Source organism: Peromyscus leucopus, chromosome 6 (genome assembly GCF_004664715.2).
Source record: "Peromyscus leucopus breed LL Stock chromosome 6, UCI_PerLeu_2.1, whole genome shotgun sequence".
In the NCBI taxonomy this organism is placed as follows: domain Eukaryota; kingdom Metazoa; phylum Chordata; class Mammalia; order Rodentia; family Cricetidae; genus Peromyscus; species Peromyscus leucopus.
Genome location: NC_051068.1, coordinates 117,703,965 through 117,720,514, shown reverse-complemented (window position 1 = coordinate 117,720,514; position 16,550 = coordinate 117,703,965). Strand labels below are relative to the sequence as shown.

General features: G+C 43.9%; 2 protein-coding genes across 3 annotated transcripts in view; one reads left to right on the top strand and one right to left on the bottom strand.

Annotated features, from left to right (window-relative positions):
- Positions 1-16,550, bottom strand: part of LOC114698269 (uricase) — a 35,938-nt gene that overhangs the window by 9,138 nt on the left and 10,250 nt on the right. The window contains exons 2-4 of the mRNA XM_028876869.2: positions 13,276-13,494; positions 11,334-11,450; positions 11,162-11,240 (exon numbers count right to left, since the gene is read on the bottom strand). Of these exons, the coding sequence (XP_028732702.1) occupies positions 11,162-11,240; positions 11,334-11,450; positions 13,276-13,494 (415 nt within the window). The remainder of the gene's footprint in view (positions 1-11,161; positions 11,241-11,333; positions 11,451-13,275; positions 13,495-16,550) is intronic.
- The window catches only part of Dnase2b (deoxyribonuclease 2 beta), a 36,173-nt gene continuing 26,304 nt past the window's right edge, over positions 6,682-16,550 (top strand). For both annotated transcript variants that reach the window (XM_037207189.1, XM_037207188.1), the window contains exon 1: positions 6,682-7,869. The gene's annotated coding sequence lies outside the window, so the exon portion shown is untranslated. The remainder of the gene's footprint in view (positions 7,870-16,550) is intronic.

Sequence of the window (16,550 nt, the reverse complement as noted above, 5' to 3'; positions counted from 1 at the left end):
ACCAGTGACTTATTGCCGGTTCTCACTAACACATCTGACCAATGCGAGGACCCAGATGATGGAGGGTTTGCACAGAACTAGGGAGGGGACATTCTTTATCTTTGCGTGTTAAACAAACTGTGGCAAGCAGTGTAGTGGGCTAGACAGACCATGGCACTGACACCCCGGGACCCGACAAGAAGGGATTTCTTCCCAGGAGATGTGGCAGCTGACAATAAAATCCAGGCGGAGTCCTGAGACCACACTTGTCCCCCGTGGGTGCAGGCTGTGAGCATGAGCAAGGCAGCCTGGGCAAGCTCTCACATGTGGAGGGAGTTTGGATGGACACCTGGAAGTTTAGTACTGAGAAACCTACAGCACCACAAAAGTTCAGTAATGAACATCACCATGTCCTTGTTTGTGTGCATGGGCTGGTGAGACAGAGGACATTTAGGGAGCATTTGGAAAATCCCTGAAGTGGGATTCTTAAGGATACTTCTTTTCTACCTCTAAGTTGGTCCTGACAAATAGGTCCTTCATGGCCTGTCTAGTCTAAAAGTCAAAGGTCAGAGTTCCTGGGCATCACTGATATGTTCTTAGTAAAAGGAGAGGATAATTCACAGTCCACAATTAAAACCCAAGGGCCAGGCATAGAAGCCCACATCTATAACTTCAATCTTTGCGAGGCTGAGGCAGGACAAGCCACAGGTTAGGAAACAGCCCGAGCTACATATGGGGCTGTATAGCAAGAAGGGTCAAAAGGCACCAGCGAGCTCTTCAAAACCCTGTGTGCTTCCTTATCACCTGTGTGTGCGGCATCGGGAGCTGTGACTCTCCAGAGCCGGATAAGCAATGCCTATATTTTGATATTTGCAAAGCTACACGAGTCCTTCCATCAGAGAAAGCAGTGGCCAGAGGTTAGTGCTAGATCTGCTGATTCAGTATGTTCTGATTAAATAAAGCGTTCTGTATAGAATGTCCTAGGATAAACCATACGACAGAAAAACTTTCAGAAGTTCTCATTGGATGCTGTACTTGAAGAAAGACCAAGAGGAAGCTGCCAGCAGCGCCTTAATGCCTTCAGCTGCCCAGGTTTGTCTAATTTTATTTTTGTTCTTCTCCTTTTGGTCCCGGGTACTGAATCACCCAGGGTCTTTGGTATGCTAGGCAGGTGCTCTGCCACCACACTGCATTCTCAGCCCAGATGCTACATCTATAAGGGGACTGGTCCCACAAACTCAGTGTTTCACTGCTGTGTGTCTGTCTCAAACCCAAGAGAACCACATTTGTGTCAAGGAGCAAGAGCACCCCAGTGGAGTCTCTTCTTTGCCGGGACAGTTGACTTCCTCCAGCGTTACCGTTTGCCTTTCCCCACACACCCCGGGTGGCAAAGGAGAGGCAGGGCACAGCTTTGGCTGGTACTGCCCAGTGTGTAAGCTTTTGCCTGATGCCTTTCCAAGGCATTTTCTTACTTAGTCCTCAGAAGTCTCCAGAGGAAATGTTTTCATGCAGGAGGCTTTCATTTCTGCGCTCATCATCACACAGAAAAAAAAAAAAAAATAGGCAGAGGTGGGGTTTAAATTCAGCAGCACACCACGAGATTCCATGTTTTTCTGCCCTCCTTTTAGAGCATTCTCCATCTGTGCAATGTTTCTCCTTCCTTAGGCTCCTTTGCCTCATCTCAGTACTTGAAGAGGGCGTTCCAGGAGACCGGAGGGTAGCACCGCCCATCCACAGTGAGCTTTGGGGGCCTCAGCCTTGAAAAGCGTCTCCATCATCTGATGAAAGTGAGGCATCACTTTCTGAAATGGCTTCTGCGCATCTTGAAGGTATTTTATTCATTAAATTGTTACAGGGATTACGGAGGTAGCTCAGCCACTGAGAACAGTGGTTGCCATGGCAGAGGACCCAAGTTCAGTTCCCAGCACCCGTGGTTGGCTCACAACTACCTGTAATCCCAGCTCTGGAGGGATTTGATGCTTCTGGACTCCGTGGGTACCTGCACTCATATGCACATACTCAACACAGACACGTACAATACACAAAATTTTAAAAGGAGAAAAAAAAAATAAATCTTTAGAAAGACAAATTTCCTATGAGTTCCCATTAAAGAGCGGCTCTAATCATTACAAACTAGTATCTAGAATGCATCCCCCGGTCTCTCCTTCTGGAAAACAGAATCTCAAAGAAATGAAACAGGAGACAGCGGCCCAGAGCTACCACAAAGAGCAGAGTCCTTTGAAGGTGAATGAAAAGGTGACGGGAAACGGGCTACAGGTCTCCATGTTTTCCAGTGCTGCTGCCTTTCACCCCAGCATCTGCCTTGCCCATCAAGCTTTGGCTCCTCCCACAATCTTACTGGGAAAAGGGTGGCGTTGTGTGTGTGTAGTGTGGTGTTGCATATCTAGAATCCCCAGCATTGGCATTCAAAGTTCCCGAAATTCAAGTCCCAGTGCCCTTCCTACCACACCACTCTCCCACTGCACAAAAACTATGTCCCTGAAGGAATCACTTCACCTCTTCCTGTTTTGATTTTCTCATCTTTGAAATGGAGATGGCAGCCATCCTTGGGTTTTGGAGTTGTGCCTAAGGTAAGGCACCTGAGGGTTTCATAGAACAGCCGCTGGATCCAAAATGCTCTGAGGAAGTCACCACGATGGTCTTTCCACAGCTGGCTTTTCCACACCAACGCTAGCCACCTGTCGTCCTGAGCTTCCTGTGCCCTACAGGCTCACCGGACCGTGAAACCAAAGCCCTTCATCCTGTGTTCCCCCGGTCCTGGAGTAACATGTGTAGACCTTTCAGAGTGACAGCCCTGGCTGGCTACCTTGAAATGATTTATTTTCTTACTAGACTCTGGAAACAGAGAAAGCCCTTGCATTTTTAAATGTGGTTTGGCAACAGATTCCCACAGAATAAATGTCTTCTGTTCTCACGAACAATTAACTGTTCCCCATTTTGTCAGAGCAGAAGCCAACTACTCTGATGCCCTCCATCACTCTGTGAACAGAATCAACAAAAACTATCCTCTCTGAATTTTGAAAAGAATTTTTTCTCCTTGGCACACATTACACATACTGGATGAAGTCAGAGCGCTTATTTTATCTTCTCTGTTGGCAGTGCCCCAGCCTACTGAGCACTGGTAAAAACCTCGGGCTTTCACATCCATGGGGCCACCAACTAAAAATATGCTTCCACACACACTCTAAAAAGATCCCAATTTAGATCCACAAGAAGTAATTCAACCAGAAGCAGTGTCCTTCTCGGTGTCCATCCGTGAAAGGATTTAATCAACCCGTGTCTCCCCGCCATGATCATGGGGTAATGCAGCAGGAAGATTTTTACCATTTTACATTGCTACAACACAGTCTCTTCAGCTCCCAGTGTCCTCCTACACACTCAGCAAATGGTGGTTTATCTCTCAGAGAAGCATGCATCTACCCTTTAGTACTCTAAGGGAAAGAAACTCACTGAGAATTAATAGAAAACAAGACCAATTCCTTACCTACGCATCAGGTGTCAAGAAAGCACAAAGCTTTACTGAGCTGAGAGGGAAAAAAATTCCTGTTATGAAGAGGATAATTGCTTCCACAGCTAACGCCTCCAAAAACGGACAAAAATAGCTAAAAGGGGGGATGTTTTAAAACTGTATTAAATCACTCTACTATGAAACCGCGAACTTGTAAAAGGCTAGAGAAAAGCAAAGATCAACTAAGTAGTGTTTGCCTCTGTTGATCCTTCTGCTCCCCCAAGGGTCTTCAAAGCCCAGGCTGTGCAACTGGGGAGGGGGGGGACAGAAGAGATGGCATCGCCAGGCAGAGGGCTAACTTGACTTTAGTGTGACTGGGCGATGAGGAAGGTGATTTTAGGACCTTGTGTCTGCCAAGAACTTCTCTTATGGAAAGACCAAAAGCCTTCAGTCCAGGTGTCTAGGGGTGAAAGCAGCTGTCTTAGAGTGGCCTCTCACTTGACCCCTTACTTCTGCCATCGATCTAGACTGCCATCCCTTAAACCTGCAGGTCTGCCTCTGGGGTTTATTTCATTGGCTCCATTGCTTGGCTCCACCTGCCAGTAACCTTCATATCAGCAAGTGGGAGGGCTTTCTTTTCCACTGTCACAATACAGTCTCCTTACTTGCGACCTCTTTCATCTTCCATTTCTCTGTGTAGCTTTGCGCAGCTGGTGCACTTTTGTTGTTGTTTTGCTTTGCTTTGTTTTTTAGTTAGAGTCAGAACAGAAGCCACTGAATGCTTAAATAATTGTGAATTTTAATTCAAATATTGCAGAGGTTTAGGGATTAATTTAGTTCAGTTTAGTGACTCAGTCACCACAGTGATATCCAGGTTCAGCTAAGCCTCCGGGTCTAGAAGAGAAAGCATTCAGGAGGTTCAAAGGCACTTAAACAGTAGCCTGCCTGCCTCATGCATGCAGAGTCTACTTCTCCTGTCATGATGTGGGACGTCACCAACAGCAGGGCAGCCTTTGACCCTACAGGTGAACAAATTTCTCTCTCCTCCAGATTCTCTCAAGGAACCAGCAGACTTTGAAATCCTTAAACATAATGAGGTATCTATAAAGGAGCTACCAAGAAGGAACAATGTCAACAATCTTAGAGCAACACCAGGATCCATGCATCCAAGACTCAGCAACCTTCCCAGACAGTTCAGGTCAAGAGGAGGTTGTTCAGTCTACCAGGTGGAACTTGCTCATCCTCTTGAGGAGGATCTCTTTGGGGATTTACATGGATGAGTGTGTGACCCAGGACATGTGCTGGGGGAGGGAGAGTTCTCATTATTCTAGCAAGCCCCAACAAACCACAGAGGTTTGTAACACCGGCCTTCACTATGTAAGGTGGAGGGTAGGAGTTAATGATTAATTTTCTCAGTTAAATTTACACAAGGACGTTGCTTCTTTTTTTTTCTTTTTCATAAGTGTTAGGGTGTGTGTGTGTGTGTGTGTGTGTGTGTGTGAGTGTATGCACCTCTGTGCATGTGTACAGTGTCCAGAACAGGATGTCAAGTATCTGCTTCTAACATTTTCCACCTAATTTCCTTGAGACAGGGTCTCTTTGGAAGCTCACCATTTGACTAGATTGGCTGACCAGCAAACTCTTGGAATCAGAATGTCTTTTCCTCTAAGTACTGAGGTCCCATGCACAAACATTCATGCATTGAATACTATGGATTCAAACCCAAATCCCCATGCCTTCACAGCAAGAGTTCTTATCCACAGAGCCATTTCTCCATGGACATTGCTTATGAAGATGATTATAACATGAATTCATGTCACAATTCCTTCCATTTTAATACTAAGATAATAAGTTAGGAATTGGACTTTGCCACAAAAAGAACATGTATCTCTGCTCTCAAAAGAGAGATAGGGTACTGCAAAGGGCTGTGGAAGTATACAGCAGGTGACAATGAGTGTTTGGCAGGTCAACCCACCAGACAAATCACTCCCTGACAGGGAGCCCCACTCAGCAGAGCCGTGAAGTCACTAACTGTCATTGACTAATTGCTTCTGTCTGTAATGTTCTCATGTGCTACTGCATTTCTTTCCTAAAAACAGTGGGTGCTTTCCCACTGCATGTGTGTTTATCTCATTCATATATATATTCTACCTACTGGGCACACTTAGCTGTGGATGGTCAGGAAGATGATTTCTACTTAGGTTGTATAATTCTGATGAATAGAAATAATACCAGAATACTTTTTCTTAACTGACACAGGAAAACAGCACTATTCTCAGTCACAAAGACAGCCTTTTACCCATTTTGCAAAGACTTTAGAGCAAATTTAAAACAGACTAAGCTGCTCCTGCAATAATTACACAAAGACAAGTTCCCAAGTGTTTATTGCTAAACCAAAATAAGATAATATCATTAAGACATAACCCCCTAAGTATTGACTTTTGCATGTAGTCCCAGCCTTAATTTATGTTACAACTCAAGATTAATCCAACTACTGTTTACTTTCTGTCTAAGACCCCTAATCACTCAGGCTATGTGCACTGGCTGGTCAGTGTGACCTAACCAGACTGAGAAAAACTGTGTGACTTATCATGTGTTATGAGAATTGGTCAGACCCTGAAAATGTAACTTATAATTGTACAGAGTTGGGTAGAGGGAGAAGAAAAGAGGTGTGTGTGTGTGTGTGTTGTGTGTGTGTGTGTGTGTGTGTGCAGAGCTGAGGAGAAAGGATGAATAGCTAGGCAGGAGAGAGAACAAGAAAGATTTTAAGAGAGGACTATTTCAAGAGTAAATAAAAGAGAAAGTTACCATCAGAAAGCTTGTGTATTTCTTTATTTGACCCTCAGATTAAAAAAAAAAAAAGTTTCCTAAAGTCCCTCTCCTCTGAGGTCTTCTCTTTATAACCCTGGAGCAGTTCTCAGGAGCTGGCCTCCCCAGGCTGCGGTAGCATACACATGGTTTCCCATGAAGAGCCCTGTGTGTGCACACGGGCTACATCCAGTGCACATGGGAACCTGAATCTGCTTACTGCACAGCCGTCGCCTTACCCCAGCCCTGCTAGCTCTGTAGGACATCAGAGCCGCATGAGCTCAGATCTATCAATTGAACGTCTGGGCAAACTGCCACAGGGTTGTCTGTTCCCAGAAGCGCTGTAGCGGTCTGCAAAGACAAAAGACTTGAACTGCTTCTGAGGCTGCTCTTTATACTGTGCATCGCGAGCCATGTGGTTAGAACTTAGGGAGCAGCAGCCTTGTGATCAGAACTCAGGCAGATACTAACTCCTGGCACTCAGGTGGTAAGAGAACTCTGTTCTGTTTGATCATCAGCAGTGTCCTGGACTTAGTGACTGATAACTTCCTAATCCACTCCCCCGGCCTGAAAATATCTTCATAGAAATCACTAAGGATGTTTACCGACTCCAGAGTTCCTCTTCAGCTATCTTTTAACCTAGATCTCTTAACCTTTCTGTGGCAGATACCAAATCGATTTCATCATCTCCTTGGACACCCCGTGAGACCACATTTTTATGGTCTCCCACAGTCAGGCATGACTGTGAGTCTTGCCAGGAGAAGTGCTATAGGCCTTTTAGGACCTGTCTGAGGGGTCTTGTCCTCTTTTTCTCCTTCAATGTCTTTACATCCCCTACTTATATGACATGGAAATTGATTATCAAGGTGAACCCCCAACATAGGAAGTGATAAGGAAAGGTTGCCTAGGATTCTGTCTAACTTCCCTACTACTGAGCTACATCACCTCTACCCCAACAACAAGCCAGTCTTGTAGGAAGAAGCCCTGGTGCTGAGCCATTACATGTGGGTCTCTTTGCAGTGCTTCTTGCTTCCTCTGTAACTATCCCTAATGAAAACATAGCTCTCTTCTACTTCTGTGACACCACTTTCTCCAGACTCCTCCTTCTTCCACCTCCTTCTTCTGTCTCTTCGGCCAGCCTTCTGCCAAAGTCTTAAACTAACTTCCCTGGGCTCTCTTACCTCCCCTTTTCTCACTTTGATGGCTAGTCTTGGTTGTCAACTGGACTGCATCTGGAAACAACTAAAACACAAGCTGCCAGGCACTCCTGTGAGCAACTGTCTTGATCAGATTATTTGAAGCAGGAAGACCCACCCTAAATGTTGGCAGCACATACTGGTGGAAACTTTTGCTTTTTGCTTGCTTGCCTTCACTCTTGTTGTTGGCAAATGCAACTACGCTATGACCAAGGCATTCTTTCACCAGTATTAGAACAAGGTTCTTGGAGCTTCTGACATAGACTGAAGACCAGCAGCTCTCCAGGAACCCTCCAAGCCTTCAGAGCTAGGTTGGGCTGCTGAGACATGCAACCTTACAGACTAAACAATGAACTACAGGATTCCTGGGCTCTCTAGTGTGAGACCGCAATTGCTGAACTACCTGGACCTTATCCGGTAAGCCAATCTACTAAATTACCTTTTGATATATACATATTTATTCTACCAGTTTTGTTCCTTTACAGAACCTGGCCAATATGCTTTATATGTTATTTCTGTTTTCTGGAACTGTTTCCCTCCCTTCATTCACCTGTCGTTCATGTGTTGATGGTCCCCAAATTTATCTCCCACTCCACATTTCAAAACTCATTGTCTTTATCCTCCAAACTTTATTCATGTGTATATTCTCTCTGGTCCCACTCCTTCCACTTTAAATCCAACTTTCATAGCTCCTTCCCTTCAGCCTTCAGCTCTACTCAACCACTGATTCACTGGTCACGTTTCACAAAGGCCTCACAAAGGACTGACAGCAAGCTGCCAGTCTGTCCATGTCCTCTAGAACTGATGAATAAAGCGTACCCACAGCTTTATTTGGGCTCAGCCATCTCGGGGTTTCATCCCATGATGGCAGGGAAAGCGTAGCAGAACAGAGAAGTTCATGGTGGCCGAAGCGAGCGGAAGAAGCTGTGTGTATAGCAGCAGACCAGGAATCAGAGAGCAGGTCAGAACCAAGAGCTAGCCACCCACTTCTGCCAGCGAGCTCTCACCTCTAAAATATGCCAGAGGCTCCCCAAACAGCCCCAGCAGTTGGGAAGCAAACATTCTAAATGAATGTCTGACAAAGACCTTACAGATTTACACACACACACACACACACACACACACACACACACACACACACACACAAACTTATTCAGTCACTTGACCATTAGAGACCTCTGCTTTTCTGTTGTCAAACTAAATAATAGTTATGGCTACTATTTAAGAAGTTCCTATATGCCAGGTACTATGCCTACAGCTTTAATAAAATTAATTGGTAATCATCTCCTTTATTTCTCTGGAAAACTGTAGAGGTGGGCCTCAGAATCCTCATCCTGCCAGTGAAAACCTACTAAAGAACTGTAACTCACTTGCTCACAATCATGCTATTAACTAGTGGAGCTCAAGTTCAAACACAGCTTATTGTGACCACAAGGCCTCTCTGACCTTAATTAGAGATTCATTTGAGAGGAATTATAATGTGCTCTGTGGTTTATTATGCAAACTGCCTTTAAGTTAGACTATGCATGTCAGTTCAGCACAGGAGGCCTCTCAGCAGTGCCCAAGGAATCAGACCCACTGAACTTAGTCCTGCTCTACAAATGTTTTGCCCATTGAACAATTAAATAAATATCCGTCCAGTGTGGGCCCAGCATGAGGCGGGAGCTCAGAATTCCCTAGCCCACCTCCTCCACTCTTTTCTGCATCCCGCCTCTCTAAGTCCCGCTGCTTCTACAGGCAGACCCTTCCTCTTTCATGACCAACATAATGCAAATCTTTTTACAAAGTCAATGGAAACATTTCCTCTCCAAAATTCCTCTCCTGCCAAAGCCTTTTACATTGCCCTGGGAAGAGTTCAGTTTTGGGATGTCTCTGTTCCATGACAATGCCTCTCATTTCTCAACTGTGGTTTTTAGCCTTTCATGTTGCAATGAATTTGTTTACAAGTATATCTCCAATAATGAAATTTGAGATTCTCTGAGATTCGGAAAAATTCTGTACATCTCCTCACCTACCATCTTTTGTGCATGTAATAAGTCTTCAAAGTCTACTTGCTTAGTAAATCGTGTGTGAATGAATGATCCCAGCACTTTGAAATGAATGACATTTCCATAAATGCCTTTAGTTTGAATCAGCTCTGCTCAAGTCTACTTCCAGTCATTTCTAGTCTTGAAAATTTGATAAAGAATAGGATAAAGAGTGTGCTAAGTTCCCTGAAAACCAGCTGGGAGCTAGGCTGACCAATACAGTGACCTCCAGACACCTGTTATCAGTCTGCATTTGAAATTACCTAACATGACTCAAGGTGTACTGTTAATGAAGGATAGCTACATGATTTGGAGACATGCTATTTCAAAGAGTGAAATTTATTTAATTAGTATTTATTTTATAAATAGTATTTTGGATTAAGCTAAATCTTTTATTCAAATATTTTTCTTTGTTTCTCTTTGATTTCCTAAAGTGACTACTAAAAAACTTTAAAATTACATATAAAGTTAAGTAGAATTGGCTTAGACTTTCTAATTTCCTGAGAGTAGTCAGTGTGGCTTAAGAAGAAAATGTTGGCCATGATATGTTTCTCTTTATTGCATCTAAGATCATATATAAGGAAAGGAAGGAGGAAGGAGACTCAGAATGAGGAAAAAGAAAAGAAGGCAGGGAGGGAAGATAAGGTCTTCCTTAAGTCTGAGCTGTTTTAGATAACAGCTCAGTGAGGGACTTTTACCACATGACTAAGCATGTGGTGAGCAAAATAGTCTTTTCAGTTTAATACAACAACTTTTCAATTTTTTCTATAAATAATTGTAGACATGTTATTCAAACATTGAGACAGACTTAGCTCTATCTAGGCTTAATTCAAATAGTTAGAAACATTGAGGGATGAAGAAGGAAGGAAAGCAACAGAAACAGGAAAAGTTCAAAGGCAACTCTGACTCCATAATGACCACTGCAGAGTCTCTTACTGAGATGACTGTTTCTGCTGTCTTCGGCTCTATGCTCCAAAGTTCTCTGCTTCGAAGAGATTCAATAATCTGAATGGATTACTTAATTCTGCTTCTGATGACCTCAACAAATCAGTGGAACACCAGCTTTGGGGACTTTATTTGCTCAGATTAATTATTGGTACTAATAAGGTCTATACTATAATAGTGTTTCATAGTTAGATTCAAATTTTAAATTTCTTGCTAAACACAATTATGTAATAGTCATTGCTATTTTAACTGAGACTCATTTTTAAAGAGATTATGATACTATTAGTATTTTATTATGCAAATAAAATGTCAGGGAGACTTAGTAATTTCAAATATTGGGTTACTATCATTATCTCATGATACTGTACCAAAAATGTTGGTCAGAGAATTAGCAAATCGCATTCTTATCATTTCCACATTTCCAGCCTTTTTTCTTTTTTTTTTTCCTGTTTCACTTCAAAACTGGGTAGTACAAAATTTCCACCACTCAGAATCCAGCTTTTGTAATCGAAAGAATCATGCCCTTGGTTACCCTTCAGCAAAAGGTAGATAACCTTGTAATGTAAAATCCAAAGTCACCATGTTCAGTTCAGTCTCAGATTTAAAAGGTTTACAAATTCTCTACAGTTTTCGTCTGTGTTAATAAAAAGAATTGCTATGGGCCAGAAAAACAAAGACATCAACAAGAGACACCCGATGTCTCTTGCAAACTAAAAACATGGAAAATGGTTTCTTACCACTCCTCATCTGCTCCACCTCACAGAAGTGTGTCCCGGTGGGGGTGTGAATGAAAGCATGGACATGTTTGAGTCCATTCTGAAAGAGAAGACAAAGTTGTTTCCAGTCACATTCCAGCACAAACCACGATAGCAATTTCTTTCATTAAACTGGAAGCATAAATGATGAAACCTTTTCAAAACGCTTCCAGGGGGCCTCTTCCACGTAGACATGGGCTCGGGTGACATGGTTAAAAGAAGAAAGGAAGTGTTCACAGATGTGCATAGCAAACGTCTCTATGCTTTTTATCTGAAAAAAAAGAGAAAGAAAGAAAGGTTGACCAAAATGTCTCATTTAAAACATTTAGGCTGATTTGATAGTTTCCTTTATTTTGAGAGAGTGGCTCACTGACTACACGGCTCGGTCTGATCTTGAACTCACGATCTTTCTGTCTATACCTCATTTTGAGATTATAAACCCCTATATCTGACTTGCAGTGTTTGTTTGTTTGTTTGTTTGTTCTGTTTGTTTGTTTATGATAAGGCTTCTCTGTGTCGCCCAGGAGAGCATCAAGCTCCTGGCAGTCCTGACCTGCCTCCCACGGGCTGTGATTACAGGAAAGCACTGCCAAACGCAGCCGAAAGGGATTGCTGAACATCACAGGGGCTCTTCACCCATCGCTTGTCTCTTCCAATGAGAGAAGCAGACTTAGAATCTCCGCAGATGAAACGGTCCAGTCCTGAGTTTCCTCTACCCTTCCTGGGTGTGGCCCATAGATTTCCATCACCTAGGAAACTCTGTCTTGTTATTTGTTATTTTTCAATATTTTTGTTACTTTGATTTTATATGTATGGTTGTCTCGCCTGCATACATGTCTGTGTACCGTGTTCATGTCTGGTGACATGGAGACTAGAAGAAGGTGTTAGATCCCATGGAATTGACTGGCATTACAAGTGGTAATTTCTAGCACCCACATAGTGGCATTTCTAGCCACCATGTGGGTGCTAGAAATGCGACTAGTGTTCTCTGGAAGACCAGCCAGTCTCCTGACTGATGAACCACCTCTCCAGCACCGTCCCATGTTTAAAAGAAACCTGCTTTGCAGGAAAGGAGACATTGGCAGATAAACAAGACGTAACTTACGTCCAGAATATTTTCTCGATGTGCTTGTAATACTCGGGAGGTTTGCAAATGGGCTCCAGTGTTCCCCAGGAAAGTCAGTCTTTAGGTGTGTCTGTTTGAGCTACCAGGGGAATACTCACCCTGAATGTGGGTGTGCCCATCCCACCTCCTGGAGTCCCAGAATAAATGAAAAGGTGAAAGCAAGCTGAACACCAGCATTCACCTCTCTGCTTCCTGACCACAGACAGGGGATGACTAACTTTCTATATGCCTGTTGCCAAGACTTCCCTATGGTGATGGATTATACCAGCGGTTCTCAACCTGTGGATCTTGACCATTTTGGGGTCACCTAAAACCACTGGAAAATACAGATATTTACATTACAATTCAGAAGTAGCAAAATTAAAGTTATGAAGTAACAACCAAAACAATGTTATAGTTGGGGTCAACACAACACTAGGGACTTTTTTGAAGGGTCACAGCATTAGGAAGGTTGAGAACCATGGACTATAACCCCAAGCCACAAGCCAAAACAAACCCTTACCTCGGCTGCTCCCCATGCCCTGGAGTGTGGGGTATTTTGTCACAACAATCAGGAATCTAAAATGGGGCACAAAATTTGGGGCAGTGGATTTTGCCAATATGGAGAGTATCCTAAAATCGATATTCTCGTTTACCATACAACAATGGCCCTTTCTACTACAAATGCACAGTCTCGAGGTAATAAAGCACAAGAAATGTGTTCATTTAGTCTGAAATCCTCCCTGGGCCTATAAGTTAATTTGCCCAGGAACTTTTCTCCCTAACTAACAAGGTAAATTAAACGAATAAAATGAAACAAGTGTTTCTGTAAGCCTGAGAATTTTAGGGTAGAAAGGAAAAATTTAAAAATGGCACATATGTAAAAATAGGTTAAAAGGAAATGAGAGCTTAAAATAAGCGAGTGCCCCCCCCCCAGGCGAGCATGCACTGATTTGCATCGAGAAGCAGCTAGCATGAAGAATGATTATACCCCTTTGAGCTTTGCCAGGACATGCACTGTGTTCTTGATGGTGTCTGTAGGGATGATGTCAGAGTTATCACCATGGAGGTAATCCTTTTTGGATCTCAGAGTCAGCTGCACTGAAGCTGCCACCTCTTTGATGCTGTGGTACTTTCCATCCCTCTGAATATGGAGAACTTTGACCATATCCTTCCCATAGCCAGTTCGGACAAATTCCACTTCATCGTTCTGTAATGAGAATGTAGTTATCTGAGTGAAGAAGGCTAAAATGCCGGCCACAGTCTCTTCAGGTTTTCATTTTATCAGACGTTTATAAGAAGTGAGATCCACAACACTTATGAAAGCAATAACACATCCAACCTTTGAAGACTCGCCTTTCATAGGGAAAAAGAGGCTCCTGGGAAACAAAAATATATCAGATTACCCTGAGGACAGACAGGTAGATGGTTCTCTTGATAACAGTTTTAACATTTACTTAGTTGTCATTGTGTGTGTGTGTGTGTGTGTGTGTGTGTGTGTGTGTGTGTGTGAGAGAGAGAGAGAGAGAGAGAGAGAGAGATGGTTTGTGAATGTGAATGCAGGTGCCCATGGAGTCCAGAGGTGTCAGATTCCCTGGAGCTGGAGTTACAGGCAGTTATGAACCACCTAATGTGGATGCTGGGAATTAAACTCCTGTCCTCTGCAAGAGAAGTATGTGCCCTTAACCACTGAGCCTCTCTCTAGCCCCTCTTGAAAATGATTTTTAAAATGGTAATACCGGAACCTCCCAGGTCACAGGCTACCACTCCTTGTAGCCGCTCTCAGTACTGAGATCTTACAAATGGTGGACAAAAATAAAGTGACTCGCCCTCTTCACACGGTTAGTAAAGGTGGAGTTAGTGTAATTACTCATATCTGTGGACTCTAAACTATATAGTGACCCCTGTGAGAACCAACTTTTTTCTAGAAAATCCCATGACTGTCTTAACTGGAAGTAATTCCATGCCCACCCCATCCATTTTTTTTTCAAGTGATATTTCTGAGAAAATGATCTGTTTTAATGGAAACAATTTGAAAATTGCTTTTTCTATTTGCTGCCAGGAAGGAGACGAGTAATTGGTGAGAGCATCCGGAACACTGTCAGGAATGCAGAGCCAGGGCCATCTGACTGCAAGGAGAGCTAAACCTCTAATGGAGAGGCATTTAATTAAGACCTGCGTCTGAGGCTTAGCTGGGGAACACATTCATTTCTACAGCTGGCACCCACCAGACTTGTTGCTGGGTGTTTGGGAGGAGAGGCAGCAGGGAGCAGAGGGTCCGAAAACCCTATAGCTTTGCGCATGGACATTGATGTTAAAGCGGTAAGGCAAGTGGGAAAAATGAAAGGAAACGAGAAACAGCGCACAGGGCAAGTCTGGGTAGAAAGATGGGACCCTCTCCTGCTGCCCTCATTTTGGATGCCAAGGACTGCCTAAAGATCACTGCATGAGACATCACCAGTTCCTCTGAGGAGAATAGAGAAGGACCAGCCAACACCGGAAAGAGCTCTTGTTTCATTAATGAACATGAGGAATGGAAGGCCATCTCAAATCTTGGGGATGTGGTCAGATGGGGCAAGCTCTTGTTCATTTAACACATACAAACGTTCAGGGTGTCTGGACTGAATCCTGCCTGTCCAGGATGGGAGACTCTTAGAGATGCACTCCCAAAATCTTTGATCCAACCTTTGGGAAACATCGTCAAAACAAGGGTCAATGAGGCACTGGGGGAGCGTAGCTCAGTTGGTAGGCTGCCCTGGGTTTCATTCCCATCACCACATAAAGTGGCCGTGGTGGTGCACATCTGCCATCACAGCACTTGGAAAGTGGAAGGAGTAGGGTCAGAAGTTCAAGGTCATTCTAGGCTGCTTAGGCAGGTCAAACTCAGCCTGAGATACAGGAGAGAATGCTAAAGAAACATTCATGTGAAAAAGAGGCTGCCAGTAAGAACATGACAGATCAGAGCTCAGGGTTCTTCAAAAGAACGCAATGGTGGCAGAGAAGAAGCTGTTGTGTTGTTACAATCACTTTGGGATCAGCCCAGGCCCCAGTTCCACCTTGCCACTTACAGCTTGGTGGCTTGTGACAAGTGGTTGGATGTCATTGAGCCTCAGTGTCTCCATTTGCACCAGTGGGGATAACCACCAGCACTCTATGGGTCGCTGGTGACTCTGCAAGCCCCAGCTTTGTTTCGAGTGGAAATAGTGCCCATGGCAGGCAGTGGGATGTAGCTGCAGCAGAGGCAATGTTGGGTAAGTGTATTCACGTGGGAAGGAGAACACTTTTGACACCAGCGTGTCTTGAGCCTCAGGAATTCTACCTAGGAGAAGAAGGGACTCGGCTGCTTCAGCCCTTGTGACTGCATGGGTGGTGGCTTATTGATCATCTCTATTTTATGGGAGCACTCTGTACCGCCTACCCTTAGCCCCATCTTCTGCCATTGCACATTCAAGCTGTAGTAACTTAGCTTGTGAGAACACAGGGAACCGAGCAGGCATGCAGCTGTCATGTGACACTCGGACTTGTACTCCCATAAATCAGCTGCAATATCGCATCTGTTCTCACCCTACCTAATCGCTGCTTCTGATATTCTGAACTCACTGTGGATCAGATGCTTTCTTTGCTTGTAGACCTTGCATCTTTCTCAAACTGCCCCTTTCTTCACACTCCCTGACTACCAACCTCTTCACCTGACTTATATATTTCTTCCAGTCATCCTTCAAGTCTTCAGTCTTACCTCCTCCACGTAATCTGTCTTAGCCCTTCAAACATGGAGTAGGTGGCTCCTTTGATGTATTCTCAAGATACTTGATATTGCCTCGGAATCTTTATCAAATTGTATTGCAAGTGCCTCTTTTTGTGTGATTCATTCCGAAGCAATAAACTATGAAAGCAGGAGAAAGTTCTATCTTGGTCACCATGGCAACTCCAGCACTCAGCACACTGCCTGGATCTTAAATAGGAACTTGATAAATCTGTCATGAATGAATGGATCGTGCTACTAACCACCTCCTCTGCTTGCCTGATGACACAGACTAGTTAATGAAAACACACCAAAGATGCCAATAAAGGAAGAGTGGGTTCAGTTCTGATGCCATAAAAAAAAAAGTCCCCTTCTTGAGAAAACAGGAACAGGAAGGGAGGCCTTCTGGTGACCACAACCTAAGATCACAGGCACAGCTGGCCAGAAAAGAGAGAGAGGTCCATGGCTGGGCAGATGGCTCAGCAAGTAAAGGTGCCTGCCACGAAGTATGGTGGCCTCCAGGA